Source organism: Physeter macrocephalus, unplaced genomic scaffold, assembly GCF_002837175.3.
Source record: "Physeter macrocephalus isolate SW-GA unplaced genomic scaffold, ASM283717v5 random_1350, whole genome shotgun sequence".
NCBI lineage: Eukaryota > Metazoa > Chordata > Mammalia > Artiodactyla > Physeteridae > Physeter > Physeter macrocephalus.
The window spans coordinates 1-17,630 of NW_021146375.1; the positions used below are offsets into that span (position 1 = coordinate 1).

The 17,630-nt window shown below is 46.5% G+C and overlaps 1 protein-coding gene across 1 annotated transcript; it reads left to right on the top strand.

Moving 5' to 3' along the window:
* Window positions 1-1,875: 1,875 nt before the first annotated feature.
* STK35 (serine/threonine kinase 35) lies at window positions 1,876-17,281 on the top strand. The gene is made up of 3 exons (XM_028486586.2): window positions 1,876-2,415; window positions 3,008-3,608; window positions 16,246-17,281. The coding sequence occupies exons 1-3, from the start codon at window positions 2,110-2,112 to the stop codon at window positions 16,956-16,958; spliced, it is 1,620 nt and encodes a 539-aa protein (XP_028342387.1). The 5' UTR covers window positions 1,876-2,109; the 3' UTR covers window positions 16,959-17,281.
* The last annotated feature ends 349 nt before the right edge of the window (window positions 17,282-17,630 follow it).

A 17,630-nucleotide genomic window follows, 5' to 3' on the forward strand; every position in this document is an offset into this window, starting at 1 on the left:
TAAGGACAGAGGTCTCAGGAGAAACCAAACCTGCCAACACTCTGATCTTGGACTTCTAGCCTCCACAATTGTGAGAAAATAAATTCCCGTTAAGCCACCCAGTCAGTGGTATTTTGTTACGGCAGCCCTAGCAAACTAATACAGAGGCCTTCCAATGCAGCCCTAGCAAACTAATACAGAGGCCTTCCAATCAGCATTTTGTAACCATGGGAGTAATTGACTCAGGCAAGAACCATAAATGAATGCTAAAAACAGTGGGTGAGAGTCTGATGAAGAACAGGATAGCCTCAAAATATCTTCCCACAAGACACTTAATAATTACAAAGGGAAAAATAGTAACTTTCCAGTGGAGTACCTTGGCAGACCCCACCTTAACCAAACGATCAAAGTGAACATCATCAGTATTGGAATAAAAAAATGCCATGTGCCTCCTGATGTGGTACACTGAGGACACAACTCCCTTCAGTGCCATTCCTACCAAAAATGCATAACCTAATTCTAATCATGAGAAAATATCAGACAAATCTAAACTTAGGGACATCTACAAAATAACTCACCAGTACTCTTCAAAAATGTTAAGGTCAAAAAAGACAAAGAAAAGCTGAGTAATTAACTGCCTTTCTAGAGTAAAGGAAACTCTGTGGGCATGACAACTAAATGCAAAGTGATCCTGACTGGATCATAGGAAATAGCTATATTATTGGGACAATTAGCAAAATTTAAATATGGAAGACATATTAAAGAATTGTATTATTGTCAAAATTCTTGATTTTGATAATTGTACTGAGATTTTGCAAGAGAATATCCATGTTCTTAGGAAGAACACACAGAAATATTTAGGGATTAAAGGGGAATGATGTCTGAAATTTACTCTAAAGTGGTTTTTGGGGAAAAGAAAGTACAAATACATATTATATATAATACATACACAAACAAATACACAAGAGAGAATATGATAATGCAAATGTAGTAAAATATAACAAATTATTATTGTTAAAAATATGAGATTCTTTACTATTCTTGTAATTTATATGTAAATTTGAAATTTTATCCAAATAGTTAATTTTTTAGTGACCACACTGACAAAAGTGGCCTGTCCCCAACCCTCAGGCACTCTTTAGCTCATTCTTTTCCTCTAGTACACGTACATTGTCAAAAATGATCCTCTGTATTTATTTAATAATATCTAATATTTAATGTGTGCAAGGCCCTGTCCTATTCTAAGTGCTTTAACTGTCTAACCTCAGTGAATCCTTCAACTACTGTTCTTCCCATATTACAGATGAGGACAAGAGACACTTCAGAAAGTGTTATTTGCACAAAGTCACCCATATGATTTGACGAGGCACAGAACCTCAACTAAGGTAGAGACTGACTTGTTCACCGCTCTTTCCCCAACAATTTAGAACAAAAACGGTGCCTAGCACATTACAGGCACTCAATATCTGTAGATTCAGTTTACAAATACGGAGCACCTACTCGGCACTGAGGTACAAAGCAGTGAACAAAATATTTAAAAATTCATGTCTAAATCGAGCTTACATTCAGCACTCTCAGCCCTGCACCCAATTAGCCACTTTAGATTTATATCAAAATTTATATTAATATTTATATATTAATATTTTATATAACATATATTTATATATATTTTTAAAATTTGGGGCTATCAACCCTGGGAGGCAGGGCCGAGTCTACCCATTTTTCATTAGGGGAAACTGAGGCTCCAAGTGGGGCAATGTTTTGCCCAGGATCAAGAAGCTTAATAGGAGACGGGGCGTGGATTCCATCCCAGTGCGGGCGGTTCCCAGGCAAGACCTATGAATCAATTAAACCGACCAATCCAATCAACCAATCAGTATTTATTAGGGCCTACTGGGTGCAGCTCCTCTTCACGCAGCGCAGGCGAGGAAGAGGGGAGGTTGCAGTCCGCAGGCGGCTGCGGAACCGGAGGCCGCAGCCGGATCGCCGGAATTTGGCGCCTGTTTTTTGTTGGTTGGGTGTTCTCGCCTGTGATTGGGCCCCGGCCCCGCGTGGGTGAGCCCGGCTTCTGCTGGTCGGCCGACCTTGGCAGGACCCCGGCGGCGCCGTACTCGGCTGGCCTCCCGGGGGATGGGCCACCAGGAGCCCCCGCTGGCCCGAGTGCGGGCGGGACGTGCGGCTTATATAAAAAGGTTACGTAAAGGGCTCAGCTGGCGCGAACACGTGGAGAGCCGCGGGAGCCCTGACGCCCAGCTGTCCCCCGAGAGTACCGCTCCCGTCACCCGCGCAGCAGCAGGCTCCGTCGCACATCCGACCCGGGCCACGGTCTCTCGCGCGGCTAGGTACCCGAAGCAGCCCTGGCCCGGAGCGGACCATCCCCAGCTGGGGGCCTTAGGGGGGAAACGAGCTGCCCGGAAGTGGAAGGGCGCAGGCCAGGTAAGGGCGCGGTCCGCGGAGTGAAAGCTAGCACCCAAGCTGGAACTACGCCCGCCGCCTTGGGCGTCTGGGGAGGGCAGTTGGGCCCCCGGTTGGGCGCGCTCAGGGACTCCGAACTTTCAAGCCAACCCCTTACACCCGCAGCCCGGCGGGACTTGGGTCGGTCCGCTGGGCTCCTCTCCGGCTTAATTCAATGGACTGTTTACACCCGGGAGAACACAGGGCGGGACGCGGGGAGGGGCATCCCAGAGGGAGCCAAGCGGGGAAAAAAGATCTCCACAGTCCGAATTTCTTCTTAAGGGCGATTTTCATAAGTCACGAAAGCTGTGAGTCCTTGTTTCTCGTATTGCTGTACAATAAATTAACTGAAAAGGCGGGGAGTTTCTGCTTTTCTTTCCGGCTCCCCCTCTGAGCCAGTGCCCCGTGGTTTCGTCTTTCCCGCTTTCCCCTCCCCTCCCCCGTTCAGTCAGCAGCCGTGCCTTCCGTCTTAAAGGGGCCGTGGCGGCCGGAGGAGGCGGTGGGACGCCCTGAGGCCTGTGCTGCTTGCCTCCCGGCCTCGGCCTGGTCGTTTAACAGATTCTTTCGCCCGCAGGTCACAATCCAGGGTCCCGCTCCTCCGCGTCCCGGGGCCGGACGGAGGGATGAGGCAGGGGGGTCCCGGGCAGCGCCGTTGCTGCTCCCCCCGCCGCCCGCAGCCATGGAAACGGGGGAGGAGGACGGCGCCCGCAGAGGTACACAAAGCCCCGAGCGGAAAAGGCGAAGCCCAGTGCCGCGGGCGCTCAGCGCGAAGCTGAGGCCGGCGGCGGTGGCCCAGGCCATGGATCCGGTGGCGGCCGAGGCCCCGGGCGAGGCCTACCTGGCGCGGCGGCGGCCGGAGGGCGGCGGCGGGTCGGCGCGGCCGCGCTACAGCCTTTTGGCGGAGATCGGGCGCGGCAGCTACGGCGTGGTGTACGAGGCAGTGGCCGGGCGCAGCGGGGCCCGGGTGGCGGTCAAGAAGATCCGCTGCGACGCCCCCGAGAACGTGGAGCTGGCGCTGGCCGAATTCTGGGCCCTGACCAGCCTCAAGCGGCGCCACCAAAACGTCGTGCAGTTTGAGGAGTGCGTCCTGCAGCGCAACGGGCTAGCCCAGCGCATGAGCCATGGCAACAAGAGCTCGCAGCTTTACCTGCGCCTGGTGGAAACCTCGCTCAAAGGTAGGAATGCCGAGGGCCGCCCTGGCCACGCATGGCCTGGACCCACGAATCTGCTGGGCTCGGTCCAAACTGACCCCTAGACACTGGTCCCGGTTCTGTCGCCTTGGACACGACACACCCTCCTTTCCGGGGCAGACATTCGGGCCGCCCTCTCCTCTCCGGATCCCTGATCAGTCCCCGGCACTAATGTTAGCTGATATTTTAATAACAAGGGCTCATTAAGTGCTAACCATTGTCGTAGGAAGTGCTCCGTAAGTGTGAGCCATTATTATGAAACGTCTGGCACTTTTAAGGTCGGGCTTGGAAGTGGAGGGCGTTGGGTTCAGAGTCGGTGGAAGAACTGCCGAGCTCCCTCACATTCTAGGGCCTCTTCTCCTTCCCTCCCAAAGCAAACAAAAAGAAAAAAAACTTTGCTGGACCCACCCACACCCACTCCCTGTCTGGTTCCAAAAATCCTGACACCCTCCGGCTCCACCCTGCTAACTCTTGTTTGCTGGTCTTCCTTTTCCTCTGAGACACCCCCCCCCCCCTCACCCCAGCCCTTCATCCCAGGGCAGTCAAGCAAACCGGAGGTTTTCAGCCTAGGTCCTCTAGGGGCCTGCAGAATAATAACTTCACAGGTGGGTCTAGAGCTGTCACACAACACATCTAACATCTTTTTCCTCCCTTTTACAGCCACTCTCTGAGGCTGGCTTCCAAGTGGTTTTATTTATAGGGACGATGGGGCTCAGTGAAGCAAGGGGATTTTGCAGTCCTGGGAGGGCTAGTCCTGGTTTCGGGGTTTTAACTGCAATTAGGGAGTGTGTGCATCCTGAGTGCTCACGTGCCTTGTTCAAACTACAAGTAGCCAAGGGTCTGTTCATAGAAGAGAGAGCCAGTGGGCTAGGAAGGCCTGAGGAGACTTCCTCAGGGGAGAGGTTGCTAATCTGAGACCCAGCTCTGCCCTAGATCTTTTACAGAGTGACTTGAGGTATAACTTGAAAAGTAAATGCTCTTCTCTTTCTATAAGTGGAGAAACTAAGGTTTAGAGGTGAATGAACCTAAGTTGATGAAGGTTAATCAGCTTGTAAGGGAGGTATGGTTGTACTCCTAGTTTGTTTACAATTTTTCATAGCTTAAGTGATGTGAACTCAGATCTGTCTTGATTCAAGGTCTCAATCCTTTTAAAAGGTGTAATGGTTTTCTCCCTCCCCCAAGGATGAACTAAATCTGACCTTAGTAAGAGCGGGTAGGATTTGGGGTGGGGTTGGATAGGGCATTTTGTTTGGAGCTTTTGCCTGACTTTAAGATCCTCCAGGCCCATCCCAAGAGAACTGGTCCTGTTTCAGGTCAATTGTTTGACAGCGGATTGAGGACATGCTCAATATTACCCGGGGTCCTTTTTCAAAATAGGCTTCTACTTTTTATGCCCATCCCTGCCCCATCCATCCTGAAAAGCCCACCCTCCCTCCAGGGTAAATATATTTGTTTTGAAAAGACTTTCCAAGAGATTCTTTCAGCTTACCTGTATTCTACAGGCTCTTCACTTCACTCTCAGACTGTCTTCTCTGTGGTTAATGAATGGTCTGGACTTCCAATTTACAGACTGCCTTGTTTGCTTTTCCAAAGGATCCCCTTCTATCCTCAGCTCATTGATGCCAGTTTTGAAACTTCAACCTGGGTTGGAAGTCTTTGCTTTGTGTCCCTACATATACTGTTCAAACTTTCCTCACTTGTAGAATTTGTCAAAACTCCGCAGTAAACAGTGGCAGCATAACACAGCCTTTGGGGTTAGACTCACTTTTAGTCATAGTTTGTCTCAGCTGACTGCATGAGACGTGGGACAAGTTGTTTCAAACCTGTGGGGAGCATTCCTTTATTCATAGGGTGAGGGTTCCTCTGTCATAGGGTTGCTGTGCAGCCTGGGAATGTCAACAAGTGCTCCAGATGAGGAGAAATTCGCTGCTGCAGTAAGTTCAGGCTACGTTTTGAATCTTCTTCCACTGTCATCCCCTTCGAAATTCACAATGTTTCTGTTCAGGTTTCCCAAACTTGACCATGGAACACATTCTGTTTCCTGTACTGTAGGCAGCGCCAAGTTGACAGAAACACGTATTTTCTTCCTCCCTTTGTGAACTAAAACTGAGGCCTAAAAGTAACGAAATATTTTGCTTTAGGCCACATACTTAATATGTCCCTTTTAGTTATTTGGAGTCTTATATATATGAGCCTCTACTATGGGTCAGTTAATATTCTGGGTTTAGGGAGAGAGCAGTAAAGACAATGCATGTTGCCTCTGCTTATAAACTGATGTTCAGATTTATGTGTCGAGTGTAAATTTAACAAGCAGTTAATAGGCGTTAAGCTTTTTGCTATCAGTATTAAAGTGGAGAACAAATACCCAAAGTACTCCAGGTTAAGTTTTCCTGACTTCATCTTCCAAAATTTAGCAGTCCTGATATGCCCCGGGGTAGATTCCTTCTAGTTTGCAAGTAATCTGGTTCAGCTCTGTCTGTAAACAGGTGCGGTCACCTCTTGCCCTCTTGCCCCAGTCTCCTGCAATTTAGAATAATTTTGAATAGACTGAAAATTGTTAATCTGCCTTAGAGTCTCAATGAACCAAATCCACAAACTTTTACTGAGGTCCCTATAGTGGTATTTGCAGAGGAAAAAAAAACCTCTTTGTCCCAAAGGAACTTAATTTGAAGTTTGAGGACCTGTAGAAGACTCACATGCTAATCAAGGTCATGGAGGAAAAGGCAAGTTGGCTTGTTAATGGCTTTGTTCTGTGTTCTACAAATTAACAAGAATGAGAATCAGGAGTTAGCCAGAAGTTAGCAGAGAAGGTGGGCTTTGAAAGAAGGAGGCCTAGGAACGCATGAATAAGTAGAGAAGAGAGTGCTATTTATTTCACAGTTTGGCCAAATAGAGAATGGTTGTCCATCTCCTTTCCCCTCCCCACCCCCAAGTATCAACTCCACCAGAAGGCATTTCTGTAGTTTTAAAAAATTATGTATGAATAAACCAGTATCAAAAAAAGGGGTAAGGGGACTTCTTAATGCAGTTCTTCATCTTCTCCAACTTTGATAGATTTCTATGTCTTATGTCCTTCCTATCTCTCTGAACATAGACCAAAAAGTCTTACCCAGAGCATAAAATAGAGAACAGAAGTTTCAGACAGTCAGTAGTGAGCCATCTTAGATGTCTGATCTGGCCTTCTGTTTCACAGGGAAGGAAATTGAAGCCCAGAAAAGAGACAGGACTTGCCCCAGATGAGTTAGTGGTAGTATTCAAACCAGTCTCCCAGACTTTTTTAAACCAGATTAACAATCCTGTAAATTATTTGGTTGATGGGTTGGTGGCTTTGTTTAACTTTTAAGAACTTTTCATTAAAAAAGGGTTAACAGTTTGCTTTTATCTCCTTGTTTCCATTGCCAAAGGACCCTGTCCTGATTGCACCTAAAACTGAATTCAAGATTACTGCCACTTAGACATCAGGCATGCCTGAGCTTATTGTCAAACTCAGAAATTCTGATGCTCTCTACAAAGTGCACACTGGTCCTTATACAAATAGCAGCAAATAAAGACACAAAAAAATCCACAACAAACTGTCAAGGCTCATAAAATTGAATAATTAGAAGTTTGGAAAAGCCTGGAACCTAGCTTATCCCAACTTGGTAAAACGTGACGTGTTCCATTTGACCAATTATTTGATGTTTGCTGTACTCAGTATATCTGGAGGGGCTTTCACACGGGTGGGAATCTTGACCCTTGGGAGGCAGTCTTGTCTGCACACTGATGCCCTGTGTGACTGTGAGCCATATACTGCACTAGAAGAAGCTATGCAGAGTTTCCTCCACGAGGCATGCAGAAGACTTGGCCATGACCATCGTGCAAGGTCATGAGTGGTGGGTGTCCCAGAAAACAGTAGAGGTTCCCTCTGGGAGCATAGAGGCCTGGGGAAGTAAGGAAGGAGGTAGACCTCTGGAAGCTGAGGGAGAGCCAGTGTCTTAGTGGATGGGTTGTCAGCCTGCAAACTCCTCTCAGCTCATTGAGAGCCCAGGGAAATCTTGGGCTCAGAGCTGGGTGCCCCCCTCCCAGGCCGCTGGAAAGCACCTCTGTATTCTCTACTGCAGCTTTGGGGTCTCAGAGTTTAGAGATCCCTGGGTAGAGGCAGGGAGCTGAATGGTAGTCTACGGCTACCCTGACGTAGATATAAAGGCAACATTTAGGGGCCCTGGAAATGAATGGGATACAGTAGAGCATTGGTATTGACTGGGAGTCGGAAGGTCTTAGTCCCAGTTTCACCCTGTTAATAAAAGCTAAAACTCACTGATTGCTGTGTGCCAAGAGCTGTTCTAAAGGCTTTATACCTCTTAACTGTTTCGGTCTTCATGACCACCTTTTGAAGTCAGTACTATAATTATCCCTATTTTACGGGTGAGACAACTTGAGGCACTGAGGTTAGTGACATTGCCCGATGTATAGCAGCTAAGCAGAACCAAGCCAGGCTCCAAGCCCCGGCATTCTTGGACTGAGTCAGCTTTCCTTCACAGCTGTGCTGCACTCTTGGGACAGGTGGCTTAAGTTCTGGGCTCTCCTGTTTTTCTTGTTAAATGGGTGTAATCATATTTTACTCAGAAGCTACTGGCTACTATCTATTTTCAATTATGTGTTAACCAGTACTTGTGGCACTGCTGATTTCTGCTGGTGCCTCCCCTATGTCTCAGCTGCCAGGGACCCTCTGCCTCCTTTCCGTTCTGCTCTTGATTGTCTTGGGACAACCACACAGACTTTCCTTTTCTCTTGCTACTGACAGACTGCTTTCCTTCTGTGTGCATTGGGGGTTTTAGATACCAGCCCCAGGAGATAGAAGCAACCCTTACTTGAGAGCTTTGATTAATTGGCGGTGTATCGGGTAGGACTTTTTACAGTGTAAGTAAACTCTCAAAGAGAGCTTAGCTTCCCAATAGAACATCAGTTTATTTTCAGCTCGAACTTGGCTTTTGGTGGTATTTAGCCACAGGCCCTCCTCAGTGACCCACAGATTCTGGATGCTTACCTAGTTGTCTTAATCTAAACATTCTGCATGCCCTATACTAGAATGTTCTCTGATATTTCTCTGTTTTAAGCCTCCCCAGCTAACAATTCTCATCTTGATTCATTTCACCCAGTTACCTACTCAGTGTGTGTGAGGTGCATCGCGGGAGCCCAGAGACGTGGTCTCGTTCCACTGTGGTGCCCAGTCTAAGGGAGGAGATGGGCACAGCAGTGATACTTCACTGCAGCCTGTGAGAGGTGCTTTAGGGGGGACAGCTGGCAGGAATGTGGACTAAGTTTAGAGGAGGGAAGGATGAGTTTTAAAAGGGTAAATCAGAAGTGAGCCTGGCACGCAGTAAGGCTAGGCGTGTGGCAAGGACCATTGCACATGGAGAGAGAAACAACCAGGACTACCCTACTCCCCAGTCTGCCTGGCCAGTGGAATCTGCATTTTTAACAAGAGCCTTGCAATGTTCCAAGTCGTAATAGCTAACCTTAGATTTTCATGGTTCATCCTCTCCACTTTAGGTTGGAGTTTTTGTAACCTCGTTTTACACACAAGAAAATCAAGATCCATTAAGTCAAGTAACTTGACCATTCCCACAGCAGTGAAAGGTCAGGCTCTAGGTTTATATCCAGATGTTCTTTGCAATTTTTAACATGATTAATACCCAGTAGTTGTCTGCTCTGGTGTCCAGGCACCTTGCAAGAGGCTTAATATGTCACAAGCCTCCCAACAGCCCATTGAGGTAAGTGTCTCTTCCCAATTTATGGAAAATGAAATATTCATGGGGTCTTTTTTAGCAGTTTGCCCAGGGTCACATTAGCCATGAAAGTGTGGGAGTGGGTGGTCTTGACCCCAGGCCTGGCTGGCTCCTTCTCCTTTCCCACTGGGCCTGAGAGTTCCTAACTGGCCTCTTGGCCTCTACAGGACACTGTATCTCGCCCTGGCAGCCACATTGAGCGGGTGTGTTCTGTAGTACACAAAGACATTTGATTAATGAAGTACTTTGAATTGAACACACCCTGTGGTGTTGACACTGGACCCAGCCTCTTTATAGTGACACAGCTCAAGGTCATTGTGGCTGGGAGAAGGGCTTGGTCTATGTGCTCATTTTGGGAGAATGTGCTGAATGGTCCTCATCTTCAGCATCTTCTCAGGACTGATCTTCTGAACCACTTCTTTAATTAAAAGTTATATATTAAAATTTTTATTTAATCAGAAGCAGGGATAGCTATGGTCATAACAAATTCAAACCTCATTTCTGGATTCCTTTATAATATTTTCTTAAACATAACTTTAAAATTTTATATCTTATGTCTCGCTTCACATTAAACATGCTTATGATGTGCTATGTGATCTTCTCTTTTGGCTTTTTAAGTAAATTTTGTTGAAGTAAAATATGACCCTTTAAGCATTCAACTAAGTGGCAGTGCCATTATTAACCATTAATTACTCGTGGACAGTTGTTCTAACTCCTTACTTGTACTGTGCTGTGTAGAATACCAGTTCTGTGTGTTTTTAGTGCTTGGTGTGCCCTTTTGTTGCTGGTAGTGGTAGGTTTTTGTTTCTGTTTTGCCTTTTTGGTACTTCTCTTAGAATAAATTCCTGGAGTGGGATTTTTATGTCACGTTGAGCATTTTGAAGACTTGTGATAAATATTGCTGAATTGTTTATCTCAGCATGCTTATCAAAATCATAATCCTCTATGAAAAATGAATCAGCGTGTTATGTGGTTGGCCTATCAATACTGGAGACTCGAGGAACATTGAACTCCTTGGGGGCGTCCATAAGAGTACTTAACAACGAACTGTGTCAGAGTGGGAAATGGAACATCCAGGTGTTAACTTCTGCTGCAGGCAGCGAGAGGCAGCAGTAAAGCATCAGGGTTAGGAATCCAGGCTGTGGAGACTCTGGGGTCTGCCTCTGTGAGACTGTAGTGAGACCAAAGGCAAGTTATTTAATCTTTTGAGCCTCAGTTTCCTCACTTACGAAAGGGTCATGTACATAGATGCAAGTTGGGAGTAAGAAGAGAGGATTGGCTTCTTCCTTCCTTCCATCACATGTGAAGTGATGTTCTGTTGATTCGAAACCTCCAAGACCTTTCTCCCATCCCCTTCCCGCCTCCTCCCTGGCCAGCCCTCACTTCTTCGGCTTTCAGGACCTCCTGAAGCATCTCTTGGCCTCTAGCCTGTCTTCCATTTCTAACTCCTCTTGCCTCCAGAGGGAGCCTGTTTCGTCGATTCTCAAGACGTGTTCTTCCACATGTTAACATCTCTGAAATCAGAACTCAGTCAGTGGCCAACCAGAGTGTTGTCAACAGCTTGGATGTCTTACCTAAATGGTACGTCTAACTTAACATTGGTGACTTCTTAGTTTCAATAAGCAGCTTATCTTTCTAAAATACTTCAAGAACTTTTAGTCACTTCCCATTTCTTAAGAGTTCACATTCTTGTAGTCTGCCAGTTACCATTTCTTATGGGCTGACTCCAGCTTCACCTCCAGCCTCATTTCTCCCCATCTCCTACCACATCTCTTCTGTGATTACCCCAGGTTACGTGGGTCCTTTGCTGCACGCTTACACCCCCCTGTGCCGTGTGCTCACTCTTCACCCCGGGAAACACAGTGCATGAGCCGCTTACTCTCAGCCTGCCCTTCTCTCGTCCTAACCACCTTTCCCTACCCCTCAGGCAGAGCTGCCTCCTCTTCCTTACTCTCATAGCTGCAGTCATTCTGCTACTAATGGCTGGAAGCCTTCATAAGGGCAGAGACTTTTGCTCATCACATGCCTGGGGTCTGCCAAGCAGTGCGTGCTCTAGCATAACTGTGTACTTATACTAGAGCATAGCAGATGCCAGCCATTATATAGGGGAGGGATAAACAACAAGGTTCTGCTCTACAGCACAGGGAGCTATGTTCACTATCCTGTGGCAAACCATAATGGAAAAGAATATGTACATGTATAACTGAGTCACTTTGCTGTACAGCAGAGATCGGCACAATGTTGTAAATCAACTGTATTTCAATATAAAAAAAAAGTCGAATTTCTGGAGGATGCTTGGAAATAGGCTTATAAAATTCTGGGTATTTTGTATCCCTTTCCAGGAAGTGCCTGCCTTTCCACAGCTCATACTGACTTATCCTTATGCTGAGCCTCCCAACCTCAAGTTTCTGAATACAGCCCGTTTTGTTGGGAGACTTCAGCCACTACTTATGCCCATGAGTAATGAGATGCGAGGCACCTGCTTGATTTTTTTTTAACTTTATATTTTTTAAATTTATTTATTTGGCAGTGCCGGGACTTAGTTGCAGCACTTGGGATCTTGATTGCCGAATGTGGGATCTTTTAGTTACGGCATGTGGGACCTAGTTCCCTGACCAGGGATCGAACCCAGGGATCGCTCCTGCATTGGGAGCACCAAGTCTTAGCCACTGGACCACCAGGGAAGTCCCCTGCTTGATTTTTTTTTTTTTAATTGTTTCCCTGTGAACTGTGGCATAGGATATATTTTGAAATAGAGTTTATTTTGTGGTCTTCTGGCTACTGGACTTGGGAAAGGTAATAAAACGCCCCTGAAGGTAGGCCTGCCTCTAATCAAAGTGCATTTATTTGCCCCCTGTAACCTGGGAGTTAGCACGTTCTGGTGGAGGGATGTGGCTATGCAGGATCGCACCTTACCAATCACTCATGGCTGTGATAAATAGTTCCTGGAACCCAGTGGGCTCTCAAAGGTTAATTTGCCACAAATCTTTATCACCTTCAAATAACACTCTCTTTTCTCCAGCTCTGGGCAGCTAAATTTTCAGCCCTTTTTAGTCTTACAGAACTGTCAGATTTATACCAAACAAGGGAATTATAAAACTTAAGTAAATTTTGTTTGTTTCTATCAGTTCAAAAAGCTGAATTTCATGTGAGGATTCTACTAGTGTCTGCATGTGTTTGTTCCAGTTTTACATCCCAGAACTGAGGAAGTAACCACAGGGTGGCTTCAGTGACCCACTGGGGTCGCTGTGAAACAGACCTGATGAGCTGAAACTCCACTGGTCACCTGACCTCTATTGGCCCCCTACCCTGACTGGACCACAGTGACGTTTTGAGTCTCCAGGAATTTGTGTCAGCTTAGAACCAGTGTTCGATAATCCCTGGAAGTTTGACCATTTTCCCTTCCCCAGTGCACAGTCACCCTGGTAAATAATGAGACTTGGGCTTTGGCTGGTCAGAAGAGGAAAGTTACCTGGGAAATCAGGCACATGTCGAGTAGGTTAGCTTTCAGGCTGGGTCCTAAGGTACACATTCAGATGCACCTGCACAGATTTGGGGAGAGGGGTCACCTTTTACGTAGAGAGGTCACCTCAAATAAAAGTGGCCTGCTCTGGCTAGAATATGGATTTTAGCTATTACAGCCTGAGAAATGTGATATAATCATCCATTTTCATTTTCTGATCTCAGTTTCATCTTTTGCCTAATGTGTGAGAGCTGTATTCTCTGGCTCCCAGCACTGAGAGTATTGAAATCCGTGACTTGCTAGGACTTGGCTGGGGTCCAGTGGGAATGATGATGTAGGAGATGGTAAAGGATGTGATTCCCCCCACGTACCTTATACTCTGCCGACTGTGACTTAACTCAGGAATATGTGGTGTAAGTGTCATTCTCATTTGGTGGCTGAGAAGACTGAGTCTGAGAGGTTCAGGGACTTGCCCCAGGTTCTAGCTATCTTCTCATCATACTCAGTCTCAAAACCACCCAGTAAACCGGGGGCAGAATTGGGGTCTCAACCTAGACTCCTGTCTTCTGGTCTTCTATTACTCTTCTGTTACTGTGTGCTCTTCTACTACTTGCTTCTCAACAGAAATGCACCCAGTGCGTTGAGTGCCGCATTCCCTTCCTCCATCTTGCTGTGATGAGAGGTAGCTGAGAGGCCCAGGTAGACAATCTGCCTGAAGGAAAGGGCTGGAATTCTTACATGCCTCTTATGTTTTTTGTGGGCAGTTGGAATTCCTTCATGAAAACACATACTGCAGCTTCTCATGAAATAAGCCCAAGGTCCTTCCCTGTGCAAAGTGCTTTTTGTCTCTGGGACAAGTAGCTATGTCCCCACTTTCCATTCTGTCATGCTCACTGATGCTTTGTCTGCTTCCTGTCCAGTTCTGTCATCTCTGCAAACAGCCCCCTTCTTTGGCATCTCCTGACCTTAGCTCATTCCCCAGAGCAAGTCCCTCGATCGTGGGTCTCATCTACCCACTCACTCACTGACTGAGGGCACTTTTTTACCTTTTTATTTTTTTCTTTCCCTGGATTCTCATAACCTGGACTTACATGTAGTCTGTTTTACAGAGTTTCTGTCTTTTTATTTCAATTGCCATAGTTACCAATTTTGCATATAAAATAATCATCATCCCCCACCCTTTATTTCCCCACCAGAAGTCTCACTGTTTTCTGATGTGGCCTTTGCAGAAGGAATTTGATGCCTTTTTAATAGTTTCTTCTCTGGCTCTACCACCGCCAAACATTTCTTGCTCTCCTTTTTATGGGTCTTTACTCAGGAGTCTAGGTTGATTGATCGGGGCTCAGATCACCACTTCATTTTGCAGTCTTTTATTTATTTATTTATTTTTAATTTGTTACAGTGAGCGTGGGTTACTCTTCGTTGCAGTGCACGGGCTTCTTATGGCGGTAGCTTCTCTTGTTGCGGAGCATGGGCTCTAGGCACGCGAGCTTCAGTAGTTGTGGTGCACGGGCTTAGTTGCTCCGCGGCATGTGGGATCGTCCCGGACCAGGGCTTGAACCCGTGTCCCCTGCATTGGCAGGCGGATTCTTAACCACTGTGCCACCAGGGAAGTCCCTGCAGTCATTTTAGATAGAACCTCAGCCCACTGGAGCAGATGACCTGGAAAGAGGATTATGAGATGGGAAACAACTGATTTAAAAAAAAAAAAAAAAAAAAACCATCTGCCCTAAACTAGTTCTACCTGTATGACTTTTGATTGTGAGCAGTATAAACAAATTATATAATTACAGGGGAAATGTGGTCTGTCAGATCGTGGTCAAAAACCCAAAGCTTTTGCCTTGTCCATCTAGTCATCTTCTTGGATCAACCTAGAACTCCCAAACCACTGGCTTTTTGTAGGCTACGTGCCTTGGTAATTTCGGGGCTTAGCAACATCTCATCTGGATCACCCATTCTCTTTGTAATAAAGCAAATGAGTAGTGAAAGAAACCCTCTGGCAGAGGCTGTGTGAGGGATTGTAGCCTTCATTTTTGGTAGAATGGAGACACTGTACGGGGGATCAGAGGACTTTTCCTCAGGGTCTGGCTCAGTCACGAATGATCCATGTGACCACCCGGGGCTGACCTAGCCTCCTCATCAGCAGGATGAGACACCTGCCTCCTCAGGCTCAAGCTTTTTGGGCTCTTGCAGTCACCAAATAACTTCATGCTAAGGGTTCAGTGTACTGTTAATTGCTTTCTAAAGTGTATTGGGATTTGTTTGGAGATGCCAGTCAGCAGCTTTCCTGGAGTTTCTGTGGTTCAAAAGGAAAGACTTTCTGAGGAAGGCAGAGCTGGAGTTTCAAGTTTCCACATAACATTGATTACATCTTACATCCACTTCAGTCTTCCTGTTTACACCTCTCTGGTCCGTTTGTTCCCGTGCCTCGTTATCCATCCCATCTCAGCCTAGAGTTTCCTTCTGGTTTCTCCCTGCTGATTTACTGCCTGTCTCTTAGGGGTCACTCAAGTCCTGCCCCTTCGGACTTCTTTAGATCTGGTGACTCCTACCCACCCTTCACTGTTCGTAAAACTTGACCTTGATGCAGATGCACAGCTAGTGATGCTTGCTGTTTTAAACATCCGTTATCTCCTTCAAACTGAACTTCGTAGAGATGGGCCTGTCACGTACCTAACTTGTGCTAGGCATGTGGTGGGCTACCAGAACACACTGCGTTGGAGTGTGTCTGAAATAAACTTGTAGTGCCATTCTAGATGCATCGCCAAGAATCCCTGCACAAGGCAGGAAGGAAGGGAGGGAAGGTCTTTGGCTTAGCGTGGAGTAACAGACATTTGACGGTCTTCTCACATATTTTCCCTCGTCTCAGCAGCAGCCCTGGGAGATGTGGATGGTATGGTGCTGCCTATTTGGAGACAGTATAATGAAACACAGTGGCGCTGCAGTCATGGATTTGAGTCTGTTAACTCTAAGTCTCTGTGAGCCTCGGGTTCTTCATTTTATTAGATGGGGCTATTTCTTCCTACCTCCTCGGGTGGTAGTAAATATTAAATTGAACGTCAAGTGCCAGTGTTGGTACTCTGTGTTACACATGGCCATTTACAGGTGAAGAAGCAGAAGTGGAAACTGGGAAAGGTGAACTAAGTTGCCTCCTGGCTAATCATCAGTAAACCAGGGTTCCCTTATCTTGTTATCACTTGACTCACCCTGTATGAGTAGAGATGGGCCTTGTTGTGCAGAGTTGGCGCCGTGCCAGTTGTGCTGGTCCTCTTGGATTGGAGCGATTGTCATCACTGTCACTCCTACTCTAATATGCTACATCCCTTTAGTCTACAAGTGGTGTGACTGTGTCCATCTCACTTGGGCTCTTTCTGGTCTTCCCCTGATTTAGGAGAAAGGATCCTGGGTTATGCTGAGGAGCCCTGCTATCTCTGGTTTGTCATGGAGTTCTGTGAAGGTGGAGACCTGAATCAGTATGTCCTGTCCCGGAGGCCGGACCCAGCCACCAACAAGAGCTTCATGCTACAGCTCACGAGCGCCATTGCCTTCCTGCACAAAAACCACATCGTGCACAGGGACCTAAAGCCAGACAACATCCTCATCACAGAGCGGTCTGGCACCCCCATCCTCAAGGTGGCAGACTTTGGACTAAGCAAGGTCTGTGCTGGGCTGGCCCCCCGAGGTAAAGAGGGCAATCAAGACCACAAAAATGTGAATGTGAATAAATACTGGCTGTCCTCAGCCTGCGGCTCAGACTTCTACATGGCCCCTGAAGTCTGGGAGGGACACTACACAGCCAAGGCTGACATCTTTGCCCTGGGCATTATCATCTGGGCAATGATAGAAAGAATCACTTTCATTGACTCTGAGACCAAGAAGGAGCTCCTGGGGACCTATATCAAACAGGGGACTGAGATCGTCCCTGTTGGTGAGGCGCTGCTAGAAAACCCAAAGATGGAGTTGCACATCCCCCAGAAACGCAGGACTTCCATGTCTGAGGGGATCAAGCAGCTCTTGAAAGATATGTTAGCTGCTAACCCACAGGACCGGCCTGATGCCTTTGAACTTGAAACCAGAATGGACCAGGTCACATGTGCTGCTTAAAATTCAGGGCAAAGCATCTTGGGTGTTTTTAAACTAGGTGAGTGTACTTCTTTTTGTTCTGCATGCACACTTCCTGGACTACTGGATTCTTCAATCTGAGCCCAGGGAGGCGGGGGGTATGGAGTTGGGGGCAAATGCAGGGTTTAAGAGAACTAAGTGCTGGTTACCAGAGTTTCCTCCCAAGTCTCAGTGAGGAGATGTGGGATTATTTGAGTACAAATTAGAAAGTCTAGGGAAGTTTTGAGTAGACATTGCATTTGAGCTGAGTCTCTTTTTAAGTTTTTTAGAAACACTTTCTCATCAATTAATAAATGCTTACTGTAGAAAATGTGCAAAAGAAGTAGGGACATTTTTTTCAGAATATAAACACTGTCCCCAATTTGTATCCTTCCTACTTGCACATCCAATTCTGCATAGTTTAGATCATGCTCTTTTAGGTTTAGTTTCCTGCTCTTCCATTCAGCTCTAACCCAAGCATTTTCCATGTCATACTTTGAAAACATGGCCTTCAATAATTGACATTCCATTATAGGTGCAGTAATGTAACCATTCTCCCACTTCAGATAGCAGATGTCCATTTCTCCATTTTAGATACTGTAAACAGTGTGTGAATGAATATTCTTTTAGAGAAATCTTTGCTTATTTAACAGATTGATTGTGGGCTTTCATTTG

Coding starts and splice junctions, on each gene's coding strand:
- STK35 (XM_028486586.2), top strand. CDS start 2,110: ATGGGCCACCAGGAGCCCCCGCTGGCCCGAGTGCGGGCGGGACGTGCG. Junction 2,416..3,007: donor AGTGGAAGGGCGCAGGCCAG/GTAAGGGCGCGG, acceptor TTTCGCCCGCAG/GTCACAATCCAGGGTCCCGC. Junction 3,609..16,245: donor GGTGGAAACCTCGCTCAAAG/GTAGGAATGCCG, acceptor CCCCTGATTTAG/GAGAAAGGATCCTGGGTTAT.